Source organism: Salvelinus fontinalis, chromosome 17 (genome assembly GCF_029448725.1).
Source record: "Salvelinus fontinalis isolate EN_2023a chromosome 17, ASM2944872v1, whole genome shotgun sequence".
NCBI classification, from domain to species: domain Eukaryota; kingdom Metazoa; phylum Chordata; class Actinopteri; order Salmoniformes; family Salmonidae; genus Salvelinus; species Salvelinus fontinalis.
The window spans coordinates 5,970,550-5,997,036 of record NC_074681.1 but is presented as its reverse complement, the minus strand read 5'-3'; the positions used below and the strand labels follow the sequence as shown (position 1 = coordinate 5,997,036).

The following is a 26,487-nucleotide window of genomic DNA, read 5'->3' as shown; positions in this document are numbered from 1 at the left end:
CATGGGGGTGGAAACATCATGCTTTGGGGCTGTTTTTCTGCAAAGGGACCAGGACGACTGATCCGTGTAAAGGAAAGAATGAATGGGGCCATGTATCGTGAGATTTTGAGTGAAAACCTCCTTCCATCAGCAAGGGCATTGAAGATGAAACGTGGCTGGGTCTTTCAGCATGACAATGATCCCAAACACACCGCCCGGGCAACGAAGGAGTGGCTTCGTAAGAAGCATTTCAAGGTCCTGGAGTGGCCTAGCCAGTCTCCAGATCTCAACCCCATAGAAAATCTTTGGAGGGAGTTGAAAGTCCGTGTTGCCCAGCAACAGCCCCAAAACATCACTGCTCTAGAGGAGATCTGCATGGAGGAATGGGCCAAAATACCAGCAACAGTGTGTGAAAATCTTGTGAAGACTTACAGAAAACGTTTGACCTCTGTCATTGCCAACAAAGGGTATATAACAAAGTATTGAGATAAACTTTTGTTATTGACCAAATACTTATTTTCCACCATAATTTGCAAATAAATTCATTAAAAATCCTACAATGTGATTTTCTGGATTTTTTTCTCTCATTTTGTCTGTCATAGTTGAAGTGTACCTATGATGAAAATTACAGGCCTCTCTGATCTTTTTAAGTGGGAGAACTTGCACAATTGGTGGCTGACTAAATACTTTTTTGCCCCACTGTATATATACATCTGCTTCTCTAATTGGTTGATATCTAAGTGTTTCTGTGTCCACGAGGTGTAATAGTGATCTCGCTGACATCTGCAGCCTAGTTCTTTGTCTACCTATAGATCTTTAAATATCCGTGTATCCGTTTGCATCTATCTATATGTATCGGTATGCTTATTGCACTGTTTCCGCCAGGTATCACGCTGCCTTCCCTGACGTCGGCAGTCTATTTCTTCGTGTTCCTGTTCCTGTGTACGTGGTGGTCGTTCTGCCGCACCTTTGACACTCTCATCTTCAGCTGTATGTGTGTCCTCATGGCCATATTCAGCGCTGGACACCTGGTCGTCCTCTACCTCTACCAGTTCCAGTTCTTCCAAGAGAGCATCCCTCCAGAGGACAGCTACATCAGGTCAGATACTGTCTGTCTGTCTGTCTGTCTGTCTGTCTGTCTGTCTGTCTGTCTGTCTGTCTGTCTGTCTGTCTGTCTGTCTGTCTGTCTGTCTGTCTGTCTTTTGATAACATATATTTAGTTCCCCTGGCTACTGTGGCTGCTAGGTGTTTACTATACAGCTCAACTCCAGATAACTGTGTGTATTCAGTAAATCTACAATTTCATAGTGAATATGAACTTTCACCATTTTTACTAAATATATACAGTATCGCCACATCCAAGCAGAAGCCAAAATCCACTTGTAGAAATCTCCCAGGCTTATAAACCTAGTGTGTTCTTGTTCCTCAATACTTCCTGGCGGTAACATACGTTGTCTTTATAATTTATGTATGAGGAGGGAGGGGATAGGGAGACCATTAGTTGTTTATGTGGAAGGTTGCGGATAAGTGGTAAGGTTGAATTCCTAATCGACCCTTAACCCCCCTTTACATGTGAAACAATTGGATCCGTGTTAGCAATATAGTAAACTCCCACCCAGTCTGCGCCATGCAGAAGCTACTCATCAGTGTTGTCCTCGCTGCTATTATAACTTAACTACTTATTTAGACAATGTATTTTAGCAGTGTTGCCCTTGCCACTGTGTCCCTGGCAAGATAGCCTTGGTGTTTCTGGAGAGTATTGATTCTAATGTCTTTAGTTTGCTGGCCTTACATTACAGCAGTGTGTCACGTCCAATGCTATTATGGCTATCTATAGCATTAGCATCACCTTATATAGCAACTGTCACCTTGTATGCGATTAGCATCACCTTATATAGCGACTATCACCTTGTATACCATTAGCATCACCTTATATAGTGATTGTCACCTTGTATACCATTAGCATCACCTTATATAGCGAGTTTCACCTTGTATACCATTAGCATCACCTTATATAGCAACTGTCACCTTGTATACCATTAGCATCACCTTATATAGCAACTGTCACCTTGTATACAATTAGCATCACCTTATCTAGCGAGTTTCACCTTGTATACCATTAGCATCACCTTATATAGCGAGTTTCACCTTGTATACCATTAGCATCACCTTATATAGCGAGTTTCACCTTGTATACCATTAGCATCACCTTATATAGCAACTGTCACCTTGTATACCATTAGCATCACCTTATATAGCAACTGTCACCTTGTATACCATTAGCATCACCTTATCGAGCGAGTTTCACCTTGTATACCATTAGCATCACCTTATATAGCAACTGTCACCTTGTATACCATTAGCATCACCTTATATAGCAACTGTCACCTTGTATACCATTAGCATCACATTGTATACCATTAGCAACACCTTATACAGCAACTGTCACCTTGTATACCATTAGCATCACCTTATATAGCAACTGTCACCTTGTATATCATTAGCATCACCTTATATAGCAACTGTCACCTTGTATACCATTAGCATCACCTTGTATACCATTAGCATCACCTTGTATACCATTAGCATCACCTTATATAGCGAGTTTCACCTTGTATAACATTAGCATCACCTTATATAGCGACTATCACCTTGATGGTCCTCCATTTCCTTCCTTTCACTTTGCACAAGGAGGGAGAGGATGAGCTTTGTGTATTGAGAAGCTGCCTTCTGAAAGACAAACTCATTGAACTGACTTGCTTTCATCCACATAAGATCACCTTTAATAACGGCTGTTCTAGCTGTGTAACAGATTAGAGTGAAATTAGTATTTGTTGTTGCGATAGACTTTCACATCACAGCACTTTGATCAAACGATGACATAAAGAGCCGTTGTGTTGAAACACCGCGCAATGTTTAACGGTGAGAATCGCAGGATGGTGAACTTACTAAATGACAGTGTAAATATTTTCCGTCTGGATTTTAATGATTTGAACGACGTAAAGACGCATACAGCTCAATTTAATTTCTCACTTTGTCGTAAAGTATTTTAACGAAGCATCTAGTAATTAGTCAACGGATAAAAAGCCACTTCTAATGTTCATTTTAAACAGTTCATCTTTCTGTTATGTTAATCTCGTTGACTTTCGACAGCCTCTGAGATATGTCAGTCTCCCTGATGTCATCTAGCGTGAGTGATGCGTTAAAAACCTTGGCCCCAATGAGCTGATAACAGAGTCCTAGTACCTATGGCTGTGTCAGAATGGCACCCTATTCCCTGTATAGTGCACAACTAAGCAGTAGTGTACTACAGTATATGGGGAATTAGGTGCAGTATGTCCTCTTCCACAGTATAGTTTCCTACACTACAGTACACTACACTGCACTACACTACACTACAGTACACTACACTACACTACAGTACACTACACTACACTACACTACACTACACTACACTACACTACACTACACTACAGTACACTACAGTACACTGCACTACACTACACTACAGTACACTACACTACACTACAGTACACTACACTACACTACACTACAGTACACTACACTACACTACAGTACACTACAGTACACTACACTACAGTACAGTACACTACACTACACTGCACTACACTACAGTACAGTACAGTACACTACAGTACAGTACACTACAGTACACTACACTACACTGCACTACACTGCACTACAGTACAGTACACTACAGTACACTACAGTACACTACACTACACTACAGTACACTACACTACACTACACTACAGTACAGTACACTACAGTACACTACACTACACTACACTACACTACAGTACACTACACTACAGTACACTACACTACACTACAGTACAGTACAGTACACTACACTACACTACACTACCCTACACTACAGTACACTACACTACACTACACTACACTACACTACACTACACTACACTACAGTACAGTACAGTACAGTGCACTACACTACACTACACTACAGTACAGTACACTACACTACACTACACTACACTACAGTACACTACACTACACTACACTACAGTACAGTACAGTACAGTACACTACAGTACACTACACTACACTACAGTACAGTACACTACACTACAGTACAGTACACTACACTACACTACAGTACAGTACACTACAGTACACCCAGCCCTCCGTGTCCTAGCCTACCAGGGAAACTCACCCACTCCCTAAATAAGTGCTGTGCAGTCCTGGGTTCAACTACTATTTGAAATCTTTCAAACCCTATTACGTTTACTCTAGTCTTCCTGGAGTACTATATGGGCGTGGTTTGGAATTTCCTGACAATTCTATTGGTTCCATATTGCGCAAGCTAAGCTGAATCAAGCCCATATAAAGATTTTCAAATTGTTATGAATAATATTTGAACCCAGGTCTGGTATAGTGTTGTTCGGGTCCCCGTGATACAATAGGCTAACATCTCCGGCTCCTGTGGGAGTCCTAATTGTGTGTGTTGACAGAGGCCTGGCCTTGCTGCCTGGCTAGCTGTGTGGCGGTGCTGAGTGAGGGTGGTGACAGACTTAGCTTCCACATCGCTTCCTGCCTCCTCAGCTTACAATAGACCAATCTGGGGATTGAAATGCCCCCTAGCTACAGATCTAGGATCAACTTTACCTCCCCAAAAATCCTTACCCTAACCATTAGTGTGGAGGAAACAGTGTCCTAGGGGATATTTTCAACCCTACACCACAATAGACCAATCCCCTTTCTCTGATTCCTTCCCACGACTCCCTGGAGTGAACACTTAATGGGTTTAAAAAGACGGATTGGTGTGAAGGGATATGAATGCTTAGTTAAACACCAATCACATTGTTTTTATATCGTTTGAAGGAGGGGGGGGAGAGAACGTGTGCACACTTCAGGGAGAAAGGGGGAGGAAGGGAGTGTGACACTCAGGTCATGTGACCTGCTATTACCAGCTGCAGGAAGTAGCATGGAGGTGGTGAGGCGGTATAACCGGCGGGTAACTCATATTCCACAGGAGCTGCATCTCAATACTCTGACTTCATCTCCTTGTCTCCTGTCCTTCATCTGCGTTGACGTAACAGAACTGGGCAGGTGAAAGGAAACGGAGTCTGACTGTGTATGACCCCTGCATTTACATAAAGCTCCTGTCTGCACCAAGGATGATGTATTCGTGAAATATAAGTTTCAATACCTGGGAATAATTCATATTTAACCAGAGAGTTCTGGGAAATGCTGAAAAAATTGGAAGTGTCCATTTAAAGTGTTTAAAACCAAGATACGCCAGGGTTCTCCCCAAATATGAGGGGCTCTGTGCCACCTTGTCGGCTTGTCTGCAACAAAATATGTAACGTTTTTCAGAGCAAATGTATTTAGTAACGATAAAGTAACAGTCATTTGATCTCCAATGACATTGTTATGAATATGCAAAACAGGCCGTTCATGTTACCGTGTTCCTCGATGAATGATGAATGCACTCGACTGTAAGTCGTTCTGGATAATAGCATCTGCTAAATGACTAACATGCACATGTGCATTTTAGCAGTAGGCTATCTGGACACAGAGCACTCTCAGGGCGCACTCCAACCATAGAATAATACAAACTTTACAACGCCAGTCAAATTACCAAAGTTGCTAAGCTTGCTAGATAACCTCCTTCAACAAAAATACATAATATTTCCTACATTTGGCTAACTCGAGTTGATGATTAAACAGATAGCAAATCAGCTCATGAATAACGGGGCGATGAAGAGTGGGAATAGGTTTAACCCCTCTAGAGTCAATGTCTGCGGGACCGCGGGAAATCGAATCAGCATAATGAAAAATATCCCCATCAAAAATATCCCCATCTGATATCTTTTTCTCGCATCGAATGTGTCTCAATCCACCTCGTCTGCTGAAGTCGCACTTCCACTTCTGAGGTGAAAGGTGAAAGGTGAAAGGTGACAGAGCCAAAGCGGTGTTTGTCAGACCGTGAGACATCCCGAAAATTGGTCTTCCTACAAAAAAAAAAGAAAAACGTCTGTAGCGTCTGAACGGTTTGGCCCCACAAAATATGACCTCTATTATGAAAGATGAGACTCTCACGAACACAGTGGTGCTCTCCGTTTTGCTCTGTAACCCCACCAGCGTCTCGGGACACTTTTAAAGTCAGTATATCTGATCTGCCAACTTCTGTAATTTCAGTAGTGTTTGAACCGTCAGTGGAAAGGTGAGTCTCTCAGTAGGACGCCCACAAGCCTCACAAGACTAGTCTGAAGGTAGCTGGGTACCAGTTTTTAAAAAACGAATCGATACCTTAAGGGGTTAAAAAAACTCCTAATCAAATATTGTAGCTAAATGATCCTTGGTATGACCATTTTAAAACAATCCCATATGTTAGTTTAGTACAAACCCTCCCTGCTTAGACTCTCGAGGGTTTTACTATCGAGGTATCTTAACTCGGACCAACTGTTTTATAAAATATCTACTCTCATACTGTTTGTTGTTCACACATTCTCTACCGACGCTCTCATATGGGCAGTATGAGACAACACAGAGATGCTCTCATATTGACAGCAGTAGGAGACAGCACAGATAAGCGGAGGACATGTTATAGAGGTATTTTGACATGCATAGACTAGTGACGTGCTTTGATAATGCAACCTATGGATTACAGAATAAAGTCAGGATTGTTCCATGCGAGACGGGAGTCAGGATTGATCCATGCGAGACGGGAGTCAGGATTGTTCCATGCGAGACGGGAGTCAGGATTGATCCATGCGAGACGGGAGTCAGGATTGATCCATGGGAGACGGGAGTCAGGATTGATCCATGGGAGATGGGAGTCAGGTTTCAGTGGGATTCAGACTGGATAGGGAAATAGTTTTAGGCGGACAGAAGGAGATAGAACTTTCCCTCATGCCTCTCTGAATTGTTAACAGACTTCACGTCTGTGGATAGAGATGCCTATGTAGTGACTTGTGCTTAGGCCTATCAAATTTGTGACTGTCTAGAAGAGTCAAAATGACACGTTCTTTTATTTCCTGTTTCCTGTAGGGTTTATTAACTGCACTCGGGTCACATGTGCAGTCCGGCGGTGTCAATTATGCCGCGTGTGCTTTTTTGAATTCAAGGCGACTTTGTAGGAAGTAAAAGAAAGTGCATGGCCCTCCAGCTACGTGGTCAATGAAATGACATTGCTGATCTAAGGATTCCCGTTTTATCTTTCAACCACTACGGCTTCCATGTCACAACTTGGACAATGTGCAATTGTATTTTGTGTTCATCTGAATCGAAACATTCCATTTCGAAGAGTTTTCCCGAGACAGTCACAGGGTTCATGGTACCGGTGTTAAATCCTAGTCGGCACCTTCTCTCCTCTTGGCTTTGACTGTAAGGTCTGAGATCAATATTGTGTCTTGGAGAACTCAAGGTCTCTTACCAGTAATAATATAATATTCTGCTGGTTAGTTATTATTGGCTGATGCACCGGCAGATCAATTCAGACCAATTTAACTCCTATTGGAAAAAGTCTGGCCAACAAAATAGATCTACAATGCTTTAAACAATATAACTTTTATCTTGAGACTGATGTATATATAAACAAAACATCTGTTTGCTCTGGTTCCTTGTAATCTTGTAGTCTTAACGACATTTACATGTAAAGTCCTTGCACTAAATATACTGCGGTGTGCAGTCAATATAGGCCTGCCGTATACCACTTGTGTTTATTCATTTATTTTTACTTAAAAACTGTATGTAAACTGTATAAATACAGTCAGTATATTGTACGACTGTATCTAACTTTGATCTAGATGCTATAGAACTCAATGAGATTACATCTATTTGTCGATAGAGTCCTGGTCCAATATTGTCTCTGTCTCTCTCTCTCTCTCTCTCTCTCTCTCTCTCTCTCTCTCTCTCTCTCTCTCTCTCTCTCTCTCTCTCTCTCTCTCTCTCTCTCTCTCTCTCTCTCTCTCTCTCTCTCTCTCTCTCTCTCTCTCTCTCTCTCTCTCTCTCTCTCTCTCTCTCTCTCTCTCTCTCTCTCTCTCTCTCTCTCTCTCTCTCTCTCTCTCTCTCTCTCTCTCTCTCTCTTTCTCTTTCTCTTTCTCTCTCTCTCTTCTCCAGTCTGTTCGGCATCTCATCCCTCATCCAGACGGACTGCTCCTCTACATGGAGGATGATAGTTAACCCTGAGCTGGCCTGGCACCACTTTGTTAACCCCATTATGCTGCTGCTGCTGTACTACACCCTGGCCACTCTCATACGCCTCTGGCTCCAGGAACCTATAGAGGTAGGTAACACCCTGGTATCTCTCATACGCCTCTGGCTCCAGGAACCTATAGAGGTAGGTAACACCCTGGCCACTCTCATACGCCTCTGGCTCCAGGAACCTATAGAGGTAGGTAACACCCTGGTATCTCTCATACGCCTCTGGCTCCAGGAACCTATAGAGGTAGGTAACACCCTGGTATCTCTCATACGTCTCTGGCTCCAGGAACCCATAGAGGTAGGTAACACCCTGGTATCTCTCATACGTCTCTGGCTCCAGGAACCCATAGAGGTAGGTAACACCCTGGTATCTCTCATACGTCTCTGGCTCCAGGAACCTATAGAGGTAGGTAACACCCTGGTATCTCTCATACGTCTCTGGCTCCAGGAACCTATAGAGGTAGGTAACACCCTGGTATCTCTCATACGCCTCTGGCTCCAGGAACCCATAGAGGTAGGTAACACCCTGGCCACTCTCATACGCCTCTGGCTCCAGGAACCTATAGAGGTAGGTAACACCCTGGTATCTCTCATACGTCTCTGGCTCCAGGAACCTATAGAGGTAGGTAACACCCTGGTATCTCTCATACGCCTCTGGCTCCAGGAACCCATAGAGGTAGGTAACACCCTGGTATCTCTCATACGCCTCTGGCTCCAGGAACCTATAGAGGTAGGTAACACCCTGGTATCTCTCATACGTCTCTGGCTCCAGGAACCTATAGAGGTAGGTAACACCCTGGTATCTCTCATACGTCTCTGGCTCCAGGAACCTATAGAGGTAGGTAACACCCTGGTATCTCTCATACGTCTCTGGCTCCAGGAACCCATAGAGGTAGGTAACACCCTGGCCACTCTCATACGCCTCTGGCTCCAGGAACCTATAGAGGTAGGTAACACCCTGGTATCTCTCATACGTCTCTGGCTCCAGGAACCTATAGAGGTAGGTAACACCCTGGTATCTCTCATACGTCTCTGGCTCCAGGAACCTATAGAGGTAGGTAACACCCTGGTATCTCTCATACGTCTCTGGCTCCAGGAACCTATAGAGGTAGGTAACACCCTGGTATCTCTCATACGTCTCTGGCTCCAGGAACCTATAGAGGTAGGTAACACCCTGGTATCTCTCATACGTCTCTGGCTCCAGGAACCTATAGAGGTAGGTACCACCCTGGTATCTTTTATACGCCTCTGGCTCCAGGAACCTGTAGGTTCTGTCCTGTAGGTTCTGTACTGTAGGTTCTGTCCTGTAGGTTCTGTCCTGTAGGTTCTGTACTGTAGGTTCTGTACTGTAGGTCCTGTACTGTAGGTCCTGTACTGTAGGTTCTGTCCTGTAGGTTATGTACTGTAGGTTCTGTACAGTAGGTTCTGGGTAGTAGGTTCTGTACTGTAGGTTCTGTACTGTAGGTTCTGTCCTGTAGGTTCTGTACTGTAGGTTCTGTCCTGTAGGTTCTGTACTGTAGGTTCTGTACTGTAGGTCCTGTACTGTAGGTCCTGTACTGTAGGTTCTGTCCTGTAGGTTATGTACTGTAGGTTCTGTACAGTAGGTTCTGGGTAGTAGGTTCTGTCTTGTAGGTTCTGTCCTGTAGGTTCTGTACTGTACTGCTGGTAGAACTTGATGATGGTAGTCACATCAAACAGACTGTGGATGTTATATTTCAACTTGTCAATCAGACCAAATCCTTTATTTTCAACAGGAGGATGAAGAAGAGGAGGGAGAGGACGGAGAGGAAGAGGAGGAGGTGGTTGGGAACGGGAACTCTGCGGACAAGAGGAGACAGCTGTGGTGGAAAGCAAACCAACGCACGGAGGAGAGAAACGTATGAGATCCTGACTCGTATAACGCCTTTTCTCTTTATCTCACCTGGTGTGTTAATGCAGTAGAACATATTGATCATTGTGGAAGAAAGTTCAGCGATACGTATAAAAAGGACAAGCTGTGGTGGACGGCTCACCAATGGACAGAGGAGAAACTTAGGAGAACCATTATAAAACCTCTGACATTGCTTTATTTCAGAATGAATACACACTTTATTAATGCATTATAAACCATTGATTATCGGGTAGATTGTGAAGTGTAGTTCAGCAATAAAAGGCACAGATTATATAACGTATAACACTCCATGACCTTAACTGACCTCGGGGGTACATTCACCTCGGGGTATTTTTGATGCTTTATAAACTATTGATTATTGGTTGAAAGATAAAACAGGAATCCTTAGATCAGCAATGTCATTCCATTGACCACGTAGCTGGAGGGCCATGCACTCTCCTTCTCTTTACCTCTCTCTACCTCTCTCTACCTCTCTCTACCTCTCTCTTCCTCTCTCTTCCGCTCTCTTCCTCTCTCTACCTCTCTCTTCCTCTCTCTACCTCTCTCTTCCTCTCTCTTCCTCTCTCTACCTCTCTCTTCCTCTTTCTACCTCTCTCTTCCTCTTTCTACCTCTCTCTTCCTCTCTCTACCTCTCTCTGCCTCTCTCTATCTCTCTCTTCCTCTCTCTACCTCTCTCTTCCTCTCTCTACCTCTCTCTGTCTCTCTCTGCCCCTCTCTTCCTCTCTCTTCCTCTCTCTACCTCTCTCTCTCTCTCTCTCTCTACCTCTCTCTGTCTCTCTCTACCTCTCTCTGTCTCTCTCTGTCTCTCTCTTCCTCTCTCTATCTTTCTCTACCTCTCTCGCTACCTCTCTCTCTCTCGCTACCTCTCTCTGTCTCTCTCTACCTCTCTCTACCTCTCTCTACCTCTCTCTGCCTCTCTTTGCCTCTCTCTACCTCTCTCTACCTCTCTCTTCCTCTCTCTACTTCTCTCTTCCTCTCTCTACCTCTCTCTGCCTCTCTCTGCCTCTCTCTCTCTACCTCTCTCTCTACCTCTCTCTGCCTCTCTTTGCCTCTCTATACCTCTCTCTCTACCTCTCTCTCTACCTCTCTTTCTACCTCTCTCTGCCTCTCTCTTCCTCTCCCTACCTCTCTCTGTCTCTCTCTACCTCTCTCTACCTCTCTCTACCTCTCTCTCTCTCTCTGTCTCTCTCTACCTCTCTATGTCTCTCTCTGCCTCTCTCTGCCTCTCTCTCTCTACCTCTCTCTCTACCTCTCTCTCTCTCGCTACCTCTCTATGTCTCTCTCTACCTCTCTCTGTCTCTCTTTGCCTCTCTCTTCCTCTCTCTGCCTCTCTCTCTATCTCTCTCTACCTCTCCTTGCCTGTTTTCTTTTTCCTTGTTCTAGCTGCTTTCTACACAGGATGGCTACAGTACATCTGAGGTAGGTACCGTACTAGACTGTACTGTAGCACAAATATGCATATCTTATCCCTTTGACTCAACGGCTACATGTTCTGCACTGTAACTTACTACGCAGCACTTGAAAACAAATGACTAGGAAACCCCTCTGGGCCGTAACCCATATTGTTGTTGTGTTGTTCCACAGGGGTTGGCTGCAAAGTCCAACGGGACGTCTTGTGACATCTCCACCCTGAACACGGTGGAGAATAGACCGGTCGGTCAGGACCTGTACTCCACCCCACAGTATAAAATGGATCAAACCAATAACATTACAGGTGAGTTTTATTGTACTGTACACACACTGGGCAAACGTTTCTGCTCGCAATTTCTGCTTGAAATTTAGTGAACTGGACCCTGGTCAAAAGTAGTGCACTAAAGTAGTGCACTATATCGTTATTCCTTATGACACTCCATAGGGCCCTGGTCAGAAGTAGTGCACTAAAGTAGTGCACTATATCGTTATTCCTTATGACACTCCATAGGGCCCTGGTCAAAAGTAGTGCACTAAAGTAGTGCACTATATCGTTATTCCTTATGACACTCCATAGGGCCCTGGTCAGAAGTAGTGCACTAAAGTAGTGCACTATATCGTTATTCCTTATGACACTCCATAGGGCCCTGGTCAAAAGTAGTGCACTAAAGTAGTGCACTATATCGTTATTCCTTATGACACTCCATAGGGCCCTGGTCAGAAGTAGTGCACTAAAGTAGTGCACTATATCCGGAATAGAGAGACGTTTGGGAAGCGTCCCTAAATAGCTCTCCAGTTTGTAGTCCTAAAAACCGGAGCTGAAACTTCTTGTTCAGCCCATTTCTATGGGGTAAATGAATGGGAAAATGAATGGGTAAATGAATGAGGAAATGAATGGGGAAATGAATGGGGAAATGAATGGGGAAATGAATGGGGAAATGAATGGGGAAATGAATGGGGTAAATGAATGGGGAAATGAATGGGGAAATGAATGGGGAAATGAATGGGGAAATGAATGGGTAAATGAATGGGCAAATGAATGGGTAAATTAATGAGGAAGTGAATGAGGAAATGAATGGGGAAATAAATGAGGAAATGAATGGGGGAAATGAATGGGGGAATGAATGGGGAAAATGAATGGGGAAATGAATGGGGGAAATGAATGGGGAAATGAATGGGGAAATGAATGGGTAAATGAATGGGTAAATGAATGAGGAAGTGAATGAGGAAGTGAATGGGGAAATAAATGAGGAAATTAATGGGGAAATTAATGGGGGAAATGAATGGGGGAAATGAATGGGGAAATGAATGAGGGAAATGAATGGGGGAAATGAATGGGGAAATGAACGGGGAAATGAATGGGGTAAATGAATGGGGTAAATGAATGGGGAAATGAACGGGGAAATGAATGGGGAAATGAATGGGGGAAATTAATGGGGGAAATTAATGGGGGAAATGAATGGGGAAATGAATGTTTTTTTTGGGATAAATAAGGTCTGAGGTTAACACAGGCTCAGGAGATATTATACGTTTTGATTCTACAGTCTCTCTACCTCTCTAATTCGTGAATTATGAAGACGTTATGCGCTTTATGTGCTTATTTTGATATCACAAATGCTTCAAAATTCACAGAAAGGGACATTAGCTTGATGAAGATGATCTTACAGAACAAATTGTATCAGATTTAAGCCTGTGACTACAAAAAGACTCCATCACTATTTCTCTCTATACCTTCTGTATGTACTGTAGATGTCCTGTGACTACAAAAAGACGCCATCACTATTTCTCTCTGTACCTTCTGTATGTACTGTATATGTCCTGTGACTACAAAAAGACGCCATCACTATTTCTCTCTGTACCTTCTGTATGTACTGTAGATGTCCTGTGACTACAAAAAGACGCCATCATTATTTCTCTCTATACCTTCTGTATGTACTGTAGATGTCCTGTGACTACAAAAAGACGCCATCATTATTTCTCTCTATACCTTCTGTACTGTAGATGTACTAAATAACATATCTGGTATCTTTATATCTTTATCTAAAACAGAGAAGAAGAATGGAAGTGTGTTTGATGTCAGTCCAACCGTGGGAGGAGAGGCTGCTGGGAAGGAGGAGGAGGAGGAGGCGGAACAGGAGGAGGAGGAGGAGGGCAGAGTGAATGCTGTTGTAACAGTGTTCAGGTTCATTATGAAGCAGAGCTATATCTGTGCTCTCATAGCCATGATGGTGAGGAAACACAGTGACTGGTTCCTCTGGTGACTGTGGTCTCTCTGGTCCCTCTGGTCTCTCTAGTCTCTCTGATCCCTCTGGTGACTGTGGTCCCTCTGGTGACTGTGGTCCCTCTGGTGACTGTGGTCCCTCGGGTGACTGTGGTCCCTCGGGTCCCTCTGGTCCCTCTAGTCCCTCTGGTGACTGTGGTCCCTCTGGTGACTGTGGTCCCTCGGGTGACTGTGGTCCCTCTGGTCCCTCTGGTGACTGTGATCCCTCTGGTGACTGGTCCCTCGGGTGACTGTGGTCCCTCTGGTCCCTCTGGTGACTGTGATCCCTCTGGTGACTGGTCCCTCGGGTGACTGTGGTCCCTCTGGTCCCTCTGGTGATTGTGGTCCCCCTGGTGACTGGGGTCCCTCTGGTGACTGTGGTCCCTCTGGTGACTGTGGTCCCTCTGGTGACTGTGGTCCCTCGGGTGACTGTGGTCCCTCTGGTGACTGTGGTCCCTCGGGTGACTGTGGTCCCTCGGGTGACTGTGGTCCCTCTGGTGACTGTGGTCCATCTGGTGACTGTGGTCCATCCGGTGACTGTGGTCCCTCTGGTGACTGTGGTGACTGTGGTCCCTCTGGTGACTGTGGTCCATCTGGTGACTGTGGTCCATCCGGTGACTGTGGTCCCTCGGGTGACTGTGGTCCATCCGGTGACTGTGGTCCCTCTGGTGACTGTGGTGACTGTGGTGACTGTGGTCCCTCTGGTGACTGTGGTCCATCTGGTGACTGTGGTCCATCCGGTGACTGTGGTCCCTCGGGTGACTGTGGTCCCTCGGGTGACTGTGGTCCCTCTGGTGACTGTGGTGACTGTGGTGACTGTGGTCCCTCTGGTGACTGTGGTCCATCTGGTGACTGTGGTCCATCCGGTGACTGTGGTCCCTCGGGTGACTGTGGTCCCTCGGGTGACTGTGGTCCCTCTGGTGACTGTGGTGACTGTGGTGACTTTGGTGACTCTGGTCCCTCTGGTGACTGTGGTCCATCTGGTGACTGTGGTCCATCCGGTGACTGTGCTCACGTCAAGGCTAAAGAAAGCATACTGTATGTCGTCTGACAAAGTTGATTTACTGTTAAACAAATGCTTCTTCCCCAATTAGTTTTTTTTAACGATTAATTTCATTCGAATGAATCATGAACGATTATTATATACGAAACAAACTATTCACTTCCTCATTGTAGAAGTTGGAATTGAGTTCAATTGCGGTTTAATCGAATCGTGTGAATTAAAAAAAGTTATTTGTGAATCACGAACTGTAATTTTAGGAAAGAAATGATTAGCTTTAGCCTTCTTTTTTGGATTATGTTGCTGCGAAACTTGTTTTGTAGATATTTACAGTTTAATTTGGGATCCAATGTATGGGATATTTTAACTCAATAGATGCTAGTCAGCCTGAAGACAACACTTTCTAAGGTAGATAAATATGACTAAACTAAGAAACGGTACATTTCCTGAAGATAATGTGTTGTGCTTGCTTCAGCTGTCTAAAAAGATCTGTTAAATGTAAATTCAAGTTGACTAGAAGCTGAAAAGCACCTTGTGTAACGACCTGGGTGTCGGGGGGGTGTGAAATCAGACGCAGGAACAGCAGAGCTTCAATGCGGTGATCTTTAATGCCCAACCGGCAAACCAAAATGTCCAACACGGACTTACTTGTGTCATAAACACCTGTCTACAAACACGGGAGACAAACCCAGTACACAATACAATAAACCACTCCCGAAATCCACAGCAACAGACGAACAATCCCGCACAAAGAAGCATACAGGCTGGCTGACTAATAAAGCCACACTAATTGCCAATTACCTCAAACCAGGTGATACAAATAAACACGTCACCGGCAGCTAGTAGGCCGGTGACGACGACCGCCGAGCGCCACCCGAACGGGAAGGAGAGCCTGCCTCGGTTGAAGTCGTGACAGTACCCCCCCTCTGACGCGCGGCTCCCGCAGCGCGCCGACACCGGCCTCGAGGTCGACCCGGAGGACGAGGCGCAGGGCGATCCGGATGGAGGCGATGGAAATCCCTTAACATAGATGGATCCAAGATGTCCTCCACCGGTACCCAGCACCTCTCCTCCGGACCGTACCCCTCCCAGTCCACGAGGTACTGCATGCCCCTCACCCGGCGTCTCGAGTTCAGAATGGCCCGTATCGTGTACGCCGGGGACCCCTCAAAGTCCAGAGGGGGGGGAGGGACCTCCGGCACCTCACCGTCCTGCAGGGGACCAGCTACCACCGGCCTGAGGAGAGACACATGAAACGAGGGGTTAATACGATAATAGGAAGGGAGTTTTAATCGATAACACACCTCGTTTATTCTCCTCAGGACTTTGAAGGGCCCTACACACTGCGGCCTCAGCTTCCGGCAGGGCAAGCGGAGGGTTAGGTTTCGGGTCGAGAGCCAGACCCTTTCCCCCGGTACAAACACGGGGGCCTCACTGCGGTGGCGGTCAGCGCTCCTCTTCTGCCTAGTAGTAGCTTGTTGGAGGGACTCCTGGACGGCCCTCCAGGTCTCTTTGGAGCGCTGTACCCACTCCTCCACCGCAGGAGCCTCGGTCTGGCTCGGATGCCATGGTGCCAGGACCGGCTGGTACCCCAACACACACTGAAAGGGGGACACATTAGTAGAGGAGTGGCGTAGTGAGTTCTGGGCCATCTCGGCCCAGGGAATGTATCTCGCCCACTCCCCTGGCCGGTCCTGGCAATACGACCGCAGAAACCTACCCACCTCCTGGTTAACTCTTTCCACCTGCCCATTACTCTCGGGGTGAAAACCGGAAGTCAAGCTGACCGTGACCCCCAGACGCTCCATGAACGCCCTCCATACTCGGGACGTGAATTGGGGGCCCCGATCAGAAACGATGTCCTGAGTGAATAAGGCCTCCGCAGTCTGTAGGGCAGTAGGGATACCGGGAAACGGGAGGAGACGGCAGGACCGATCCACAATGACCAGAACCGTAGTGTTTCCCTGAGAAGGGGGGAGATCGGTCAGGAAGTCTACGGACAGATGAGACCATGGTCGTTGTGGAACGGGGAGGGGTTGCAACTTCCCTCTAGGAAGGTGCCTAGGAGCCTTACTCTGAGCGCATACCGAACAGGAGGAGACATAAACCCTAACGTCCCGAGCTAAGGTAGGCCACCAATACCTCCCCCGAAGGCTCCCCACTGTCCTCGTCACCCCAGGGTGACCCGAGGAGGGTAGGACATGAGCCCACCGAATCAGTCGGTCCCGAACACCAAGCGGTACGTACTTACGGCCCGCCGGACACTGAGGAGGCGCGGGTTCCGCCCGTAGCGCCCGCTCGATGTCCGAGTCCACCTCCCATACCACTGGCGCTATCAGCCTCGAGGCGGGGATGATGGGAGTGGGTTCGGTGGTCCTATCCTCCGTGTCGTAAAGGCGGGACAATGCGTCAGCCTTTACGTTTTGGGAGCCGGGTCTATAGGACAACGTGAACCGAAACCGGGTGAAAAACATGGCCCACCTTGCCTGACGTGGGTTCAGTCTCCGAGCTGCCCGAATATAGTCCAGATTCTGGTGGTCGGTCCAGATGAGAAAGGGGTGCTTAGCCCCCTCAAGCCAGTGTCTCCACACCTTCAAAGCCCTGACCACCGCTAACAACTCCCGATCCCCCACATCATAGTTACGCTCCGCTGCACTGAGCTTACTAGAGAAGAAAGCGCAGGGGCGGAGTTTTGGTGGCGTACCCGAGCGCTGTGATAGCACGGCACCCACCCCAGCCTCGGACGCGTCCACCTCCACTATGAATGCTAAAGAGGGATCCGGATGCGCCAACACGGGAGCATCCGTGAACAGAGCCTTCAACCTGTTGAAAGCTCCGTCCGCCGCCGCTGACCACCGCAACCGCACCGGGCCCCCCTTTAGCAGTGAGGTAATGGGAGCCGCTACCTGGCCAAAACCCCGGATAAATCTCCGGTAGTAGTTGGCAAAACCCAAAACCCAAAAACCGCTGCACCTCCTTCACCGTGGTTGGAGTCGGCCAATTACGCACGGCCTTTATGCGGTCACTCTCCACCACCACCCCCGAGGTGGAAATGCGATAACCCAGGAAGGAGACGGCTTGTTTGGAGAACACACACTTCTCAGCCTTGACGTATAGGTCATGCTCCAGCAGTCTGCCAAGCACTTTGCGCACCAGAGATACATGCGCGGCGTGAGTAGTTGAGTAGATCAGAATGTCATCGATATACACAACTACCCCCTGCACGTGGAGGTCCCTGAGAATGTCGTCTACAAAGGATTGGAAAACGGCTGGAGCATTCTTTAACCCATACGGCATGACGCAGTACTCATAGTGGCCCGATGTGGTACTAAATGCGGTTTTCCACTCGTCTCCTTTCCGAATACGCACCAGACTGTACGCGCTCCTGAGGTCCAGTTTTGTAAAGAACTGCGCTCCGTGAAATGATTCCACCGCCGAAGCGATGAGAGGTAGTGGGTAACTAAACTCCACTGTGATGGCATTTAGACCTCTATAATCAATACACGGACGCAAACCTCCCTCCTTTTTCTTCACAAAAAAGAAACTCGAGGAGACGGGTGAGATGGAGGGCCGAATGTACCCCTGTCCCAGAGACTCCGCGACATATGTCTCCATAGCCAACGTCTCCTCTTGGGACAAAGGGTACACGTGACTCTTGGGAAGCGCAGCGTTAACCTGGAGATCTATCGCACAATCCCTACCCGGTCGATGTGGTGGTAATTTCGTCGCTTTCTTTTTACAGAAAGCGATTGCCAAATCGGCATACTCGGGGGGAATGCGCACCGTGGAACCCTGGTCTGGACTTTCCACCGACGTGGCACCAATGGAAACTCCCAGACACCTTCCAGAACACTCCTCTGACCACCCCTGGAGAACCCCCTGTCTCCACGAAATATTGGGATTGTGCCGGGCCAACCAGGGAATACCCAGCACCACTGGAAACGCAGGCGAATCAATAATAAAGAGACTGATACGTTCCCTATGATTCCCCTGCGTCACCATGTCCAGGGGAACTGTGGCCTCCCTGACCACCCCTGACCCTAATGGCCGGCTATCTAGGGAGTGAACGGGAAAGGGAGAATCTATCGGCACAAGCGGAACGCCCAACTCTCGGGCGAGTCCGCGATCCATAAAGTTCCCAGCTGCACCTGAATCGACTAGTGCCCTATGCTGGGAAGAGGGGAAAAAATAAAGGAAAAAAATTGAGACAAACATGTGACCAACAGGGGGTTCTGAGTGAGTTTGGTGCTGACTCACCTGGGGTGATCGAGAAGCGTTCCGCCTGACATCTCGACTCCCAGACAGATCCCCCCAGCACCGGTCGAACGTGTGTCCTCTCCGACCACAGCTGGTGCAGGGGGGGCCTCCTCCTCCGGTACCCCTAGGCGCGGCCCCTCCCAACTCCATCGGGATGGGAGCCGGGGCGCTGGGTGGTGGAACGCACAGGACCCTCTCCGAACGCCCGCGGGCAGCCAGCAGAGTATCCAGTCGGATGGACATGTCAATAAGTTCATTTAGAGAAAGCGTGATGTCCCGACACGCTAGCTCCCTGCGGACGTCCTCCCGGAGACTACACCGGTAGTGGTCAATAAGGGCCCTGTCGTTCCACCCGGATCCCGCGGCCAAGGTCCGGAACTCCAGTGCGAAATCCTGTGCGCTCCTCTTCTCCTTCCTGAGATGAAATAGTCTCTCACCCGCCGCTCGGCCGTCTGTGGGGTGGTCAAACACGGCACGAAAACGACGGGTAAACTCCGGGTAGTGCTCCTTCGCGGAGTCCGGGCCATTCCAGACTGCGTTGGCCCACTCCAGAGCACGACCCGTTAGGCAGGAGACGAGGACACTCACCCTCTCCGCTCCCGAGGGAATGGGGCGAACAGTGGCCAGGTATAGCTCCAGTTGGAGTAAGAACCCCTGACAACCTGCCGCTGTTCCATCATAATCCCTCGGGAGCGTAAGACGGAGCGCGCTGGAGCCGGGGGATGGAGAGTCCTGGGGGGGGGGGAGCCGAAGGTGGAGAGAGGAGCCCACTCCTCTCCCATCGCTCCATTCTCTCCATCATTTGGTCCATGGCTGATCCGATCCGATGGAGGACAGTGGTGTGGTGGAGAACCCGTTCCTCCATCGATGGGAGAGGGTTGGCTGCTGCTCCTGCTGACTCCATTTTGAATGGTGCGGGATTCTGTAACGACCTGGGTGTCGGGGGGGTGTGAAATCAGACGCAGGAACAGCAGAGCTTCAATGCGGTGATCTTTAATGCCCAACCGGCAAACCAAAATGTCCAACACGGACTTACTGGGTGTCATAAACACCTGTCTACAAACACGGGAGACAAACCCAGTACACAATACAATAAACCACTCCCGAAATCCACAGCAACAGACGAACAATCCCGCACAAAGAAGCATACAGGCTGGCTGACTAATAAAGCCACACTAATTGCCAATTACCTCAAACCAGGTGATACAAATAAACACACAAGGAGGGGGAGGAAAAAGAGTCAGTGGCAGCTAGTAGGCCGGTGACGACGACCGCCGAGCGCCACCCGAACGGGAAGGAGAGCCTGCCTCGATTGAAGTCGTGACACCTTGTGAGAGTAATAATAGACCTGATTACCCCAGTAGACTGTTATATATTTCAGTTAGCATATCAATTATACAAAATGACGTATGTGTGTCTTTTCGGAGGGGTTGGGTTAAAAGCGGAAGTAAAATTTCGGTTGGACGTTGTGTTGACCAATAAAATGATCTTAATCTATGAATCCCTTCGCGCGCCAATCCCGTTAACGGGATTGATTTGACAACACCCAGTGAAATAGTAGCGCGCCAAATTCAAAAACAGAAATACTCATAATAATAATGAATAAATCATACAAGTGTTATACACCGGTTTAAAATGAACTTCTTGTTAATCCAGCCACAGTGTCAGATTTCAAAAAGGCTTTATGGCGAAAGCACACCATGCTATTATCTGAGGATAGCGCCCCATCAAACAAACACAGACAATCAGAATTCAACCCGCCAGGCGCGACACACAAGTCAGAAATAACATAATTCATGCCTTATCTTTGAAGATCTTCTTCTGTTGGCACTCCAATATGTCCATTAAACATCACAAATGGTCATTTTGTTAGATTAATTCTGTCGTTATATCCCCAAAATGTCAATTTATTTGGCGCGTTTGATTCTGAAAATACACCGGTTCCAACTCGCGCCACATGACTAGAAAGTATCTTATAAGTTACCTGTAAACTTGGTCCAAACATTTCAAACAACTTTCCTAATCTAACTTTAGGTATTTTTTAACGTAAATAATCGATAAAATTTAACGACGGGATAAACTGCGTTCAATAGCGGATAAAAACAAAGTGGAGCGAGCTTTCAGGTCACGCGCCTCTAACAAACAGTACACTTCACTCGACCCTCGTTCTGAACTGCCCTACTTCTTCATTTCTCAAAGGAAAAACATCAACCAATTTCTAAAGACTATTGACATCTAGTGGAAGCGATAGGAACTGCAAGCAAGTGCCTAAGAAATCTAGATCCCCATAGAAAACTATTGAAACGAGAGTGACCTCAACAACAAAAATCCTGGATGGTTTGTCCTTGGGGTTTCACCTGCCAAATAAGTTATGTTATTCTCACAGACATCATTCAAACAGTTTTAGAAACTCAGAGGGTTTTCTATCCAAATCTACTAATAATATGCATATCCTAGCTTCTGGGCCTGAGTAGCAGGCAGTTTATTTTGGGCACACTTTTCATCCGGACGTGAAAATAGTGCCCCCTACCCTTAAGAAGTTTTAATCTCGAGATACCTCTGCCTAAAACTCAGCCGGGATTTCAATGGTGCTATCCCACTTCTGACACCAGTGTAGTTCATTTAATTAAAAATGTTTTCATTTAGCATTCATTTAACTAGGCAAGTCAGTTAAGAACAAATTCTTATTTACGTTGACTGCCTGCCCCTGCCAAACCCGGACAGCCTTGGGCGCCTCCCTATGATACTCCCTATCACGGCAGGATGTAGTACAGCCTGCATTTGAACCAGGGACTGTAGTGATGCCTCTTGTAGTGAGATGCGGTGCCTTAGACCGCTGCACCACTCGGGAGCCTTAGGAGGGGTACCCTGACCAGGACTGGTCCCTGTCCAAAACCAAAAATTCCAAAACCATTAAAACACTAAAACCTCTTGGTAAGTTCACTAGGATTTTACAAATCATTAAAACACTAAAACCTCTTGGTAAGGTCACTAGGTGATGTACTAAGGTTGTTTACAAATAAATTAATAACATTTGTTCATATATTATATTTTTATTCGCTTGCCTCATTTTTCTCAAAACATTATCTGTTAAACAGTAAATCAACTTTGTATAGCCTAACTTACAATAAACTGTTTTTGTGATCGTGATCATACTAGGCCTACCTATGTTTTTTTGAGGAATTGTAGACTCTGAGGTTTTGTGGCATTTGCTCCCCCCCTCTCTCTACCTCTCTCCCCCCTCTCTACCTCTCCCTCTCTCTCTCCCTCTCTCTCTCCCTCCCCATCTCTCTCTCTCTCTCTCTCTCCCTCCCCAGGCGTGGAGCATCACGTATGTTAGCTGGCTGACGTTTGTGTTCCTGATGTGGTCGTGTATGTTGTGGATGGTGAGGGATCGTCGTCGGTACACCATGCTAACCTCTCCCTTCATGGTGCTCTATGGGAACCTGCTCATTGTGCTGCAGTACATCTGGAGCTTTGAGCTGCTGGAGCCCGTACCTGGACTCTTCCTCAAGAAGGACGTGCCTTTCAGTGAACTGGGATCCAAGGTAATTCAATGGAACTGGAAGAAGGAACTGTTCTGTCACTGTTTTGAGGACTTGTTTATTGTGGAACTGCTGAGTATGCGAAAGTACTGCAACTGTTGCCGTTTATGACCGGGTCACTTGTGAAAGACAATTCGTCATTAGGGGTGGAAGGTAGCCTAGTGGTTAGAGTGTATGGGTGGAAGGTAGCCTAGTGGTTAGAGTGTAGGGACGGAAGGTAGCCTAGTGGTTAGAGTGTAGGGGTGGAAGGTAGACTAGTGGTTAGAGTGTAGGGACGGAAGGTAGCCTAGTGGTTAGAGTGTAGGGACGGAAGGTAGACTAGTGGTTAGAGTGTAGGGACGGAAGGTAGCCTAGTGGTTAGAGTGTAGGGACGGAAGGTAGCCTAGTGGTTAGAGTGTAGGGACGGAAGGTAGCCTAGTGGTTAGAGTGTAGGGGTGGAAGGTAGCCTAGTGGTTAGAGTGTAGGGGCGGCAGGTATCCTAGTGGTTAGAATGTAGGGACGGAAGGTAGCCTAGTGGTTAGAGTGTAGGGGTGGAAGGTAGACTAGTGGTTAGAGTGTAGGGACGGAAGGTAGACTAGTGGTTAGAGTGTAGGGACGGAAGGTAGCCTAGTGGTTAGAGTGTAGGGACGGAAGGTAGCCTAGTGGTTAGAGTGTAGGGACGGAAGGTAGCCTAGTGGTTAGAGTGTAGGGGTGGAAGGTAGACTAGTGGTTAGAGTGTAGGGGTGGAAGGTAGCCTAGTGGTTAGAGTGTAGGGGTGGAAGGTAGCCTAGTGGTTTTTTTTGTCTTAGGTTTGTGACTTACATTAAAGGAGTTGTGTTGTTTGTCTCTAGGTCCTGTGTCTGTTGAGCTTCTGGCTGCTTCTGAGACAGACTCTGACGGAGAGAAAGGACAAGCAGAGAGAGGAGGATGCTGTACTCACTGACGTACATGTGGATAACCAACCCAAGAAGAAGGGTCAGAGATAATATCACAGCTGCTCAATAATACACGATGCTTTGTATTTGTGTTGATCCCCATTAGTTCCTGCCAAGGCAGCAGCTACTCTTCCTGGGGTTTATTATGGATCCCCATTAGTTCCTGCCAAGGCAGCAGCTACTCTTCCTGGGGTTTATTATGGATCCTCATTAGTTCCTGCCAAGGCAGCAGCTACTCTTCCTGGGGTTTATTATGGATCCCCATTAGTTCCTGCCAAGGCAGCAGCTACTCTTCCTGGGGTTTATTATGGATCCCCATTAGTTCCTGCCAAGGCAGCAGCTACTCTTCCTGGGGTTTATTATGGATCCTCATTAGTTCCTGCCAAGGCAGCAGCTACTCTTCCTGGGGTTTATTATGGATCCCCATTAGTTCCTGCCAAGGCAGCAGCTACTCTTCCTGCAGTTTATTATGGATCCCGACTAGTTCCTGCCAAGGCAGCAGCTACTCTTCCTGGGGTTTATTATGGATCCCCATTAGTTCCTGCCAAGCCAGCGGCTACTCTTCCTGGGGTTTATTATGGATCCCCATTAGTTCCTGTCAAGGCAGCAGCTTCTCTTCCTGGGGTTTATTATGGATCCCCATTAGTTCCTGCCAAGACAGCAGCTACTCTTCCTGGGGTTTATTATGGATCCCCATTAGTTCCTGCCAAGGCAGCAGCTACTCTTCCTGGGGGTTTATTATGGATCCCCATTAGTTCCTGCCAAGGCAGCAGCTACTCTTCCTGGGGTTTATTATGGATCCCCATTAGTTCCTGCCAAGGCAGCAGCTACTCTTCCTGGGGTTTATTATGGATCCTCATTAGTTCCTGCCAAGGCAGCAGCTACTCTTCCTGGGGTTTATTATGGATCCCCATTAGTTCCTGCCAAGGCAGCAGCTACTCTTCCTGGGGTTTATTATGGATCCCCATTAGTTCCTGCCAAGGCAGCAGCTACTCTTCCTGGGGTTTATTATGGATCCTCATTAGTTCCTGCCAAGGCAGCAGCTACTCTTCCTGGGGTTTATTATGGATCCCCATTAGTTCCTGCCAAGGCAGCAGCTACTCTTCCTGCAGTTTATTATGGATCCCGACTAGTTCCTGCCAAGGCAGCAGCTACTCTTCCTGGGGTTTATTATGGATCCCCATTAGTTCCTGCCAAGCCAGCGGCTACTCTTCCTGGGGTTTATTATGGATCCCCATTAGTTCCTGTCAAGGCAGCAGCTTCTCTTCCTGGGGTTTATTATGGATCCCCATTAGTTCCTGCCAAGACAGCAGCTACTCTTCCTGGGGTTTATTATGGATCCCCATTAGTTCCTGCCAAGGCAGCAGCTACTCTTCCTGGGGGTTTATTATGGATCCCCATTAGTTCCTGCCAAGGCAGCAGCTACTCTTCCTGTGGTTTATTATGGATCCCCATTAGTTCCTGCCAAGGCAGCAGCTACTCTTCCTGGGGTTTATTATGGATCCCCATTAGTTCCTGCCAAGGCAGCAGCTACTCTTCCTGGGGTTTATTATGGATCCCCATTAGTTCCTGCCAAGGCAGCAGCTACTCTTCCTGGGGTTTATTATGGATCCCCATTAGTTCCTGCCAAGGCAGCAGCTACTCTTCCTGGGGTTTATTATGGATCCTCATTAGTTCCTGCCAAGGCAGCAGCTACTCTTCCTGGGGTTTATTATGGATCCCCATTAGTTCCTGCCAAGGCAGCAGCTACTCTTCCTGGGGTTTATTATGGATCCCCATTAGTTCCTGCCAAGGCAGCAGCTACTCTTCCTGGGGTTTATTATGGATCCTCATTAGTTCCTGCCAAGGCAGCAGCTACTCTTCCTGGGGTTTATTATGGATCCCCATTAGTTCCTGCCAAGGCAGCAGCTACTCTTCCTGCAGTTTATTATGGATCCCGACTAGTTCCTGCCAAGGCAGCAGCTACTCTTCCTGGGGTTTATTATGGATCCCCATTAGTTCCTGCCAAGCCAGCGGCTACTCTTCCTGGGGTTTATTATGGATCCCCATTAGTTCCTGTCAAGGCAGCAGCTTCTCTTCCTGGGGTTTATTATGGATCCCCATTAGTTCCTGCCAAGACAGCAGCTACTCTTCCTGGGGTTTATTATGGATCCCCATTAGTTCCTGCCAAGGCAGCAGCTACTCTTCCTGGGGTTTATTATGGATCCCCATTAGTTCCTGCCAAGGCAGCAGCTACTCTTCCTGGGGTTTATTATGGATCCCCATTAGTTCCTGCCAAGGCAGCAGCTACTCTTCCTGGGGTTTATTATGGATCCTCATTAGTTCCTGCCAAGGCAGCAGCTACTCTTCCTGGGGTTTATTATGGATCCCCATTAGTTCCTGCCAAGGCAGCAGCTACTCTTCCTGCAGTTTATTATGGATCCCGACTAGTTCCTGCCAAGGCAGCAGCTACTCTTCCTGGGGTTTATTATGGATCCCCATTAGTTCCTGCCAAGCCAGCGGCTACTCTTCCTGGGGTTTATTATGGATCCCCATTAGTTCCTGTCAAGGCAGCAGCTTCTCTTCCTGGGGTTTATTATGGATCCCCATTAGTTCCTGCCAAGACAGCAGCTACTCTTCCTGGGGTTTATTATGGATCCCCATTAGTTCCTGCCAAGGCAGCAGCTACTCTTCCTGGGGGTTTATTATGGATCCCCATTAGTTCCTGCCAAGGCAGCAGCTACTCTTCCTGGGGTTTATTATGGATCCCCATTAGTTCCTGCCAAGGCAGCAGCTACTCTTCCTGGGGTTTATTATGGATCCTCATTAGTTCCTGCCAAGGCAGCAGCTACTCTTCCTGGGGTTTATTATGGATCCCCATTAGTTCCTGCCAAGGCAGCAGCTACTCTTCCTGGGGTTTATTATGGATCCCCATTAGTTCCTGCCAAGGCAGCAGCTACTCTTCCTGGGGTTTATTATGGATCCTCATTAGTTCCTGCCAAGGCAGCAGCTACTCTTCCTGGGGTTTATTATGGATCCCCATTAGTTCCTGCCAAGGC

The 26,487-nt window shown here is 47.3% G+C and overlaps 1 protein-coding gene across 1 annotated transcript in view; it reads left to right on the top strand.

The window, feature by feature from the left end:
* Positions 1-26,487, top strand: part of LOC129814522 (piezo-type mechanosensitive ion channel component 2-like) — a 160,752-nt gene that overhangs the window by 98,195 nt on the left and 36,070 nt on the right. Inside the window, exons 8-15 of the mRNA XM_055867708.1 lie at positions 865-1,078; positions 8,089-8,254; positions 9,927-10,049; positions 11,447-11,482; positions 11,648-11,777; positions 13,523-13,701; positions 22,308-22,538; positions 23,366-23,489. Of these exons, the coding sequence (XP_055723683.1) occupies positions 865-1,078; positions 8,089-8,254; positions 9,927-10,049; positions 11,447-11,482; positions 11,648-11,777; positions 13,523-13,701; positions 22,308-22,538; positions 23,366-23,489 (1,203 nt within the window). The remainder of the gene's footprint in view (positions 1-864; positions 1,079-8,088; positions 8,255-9,926; positions 10,050-11,446; positions 11,483-11,647; positions 11,778-13,522; positions 13,702-22,307; positions 22,539-23,365; positions 23,490-26,487) is intronic.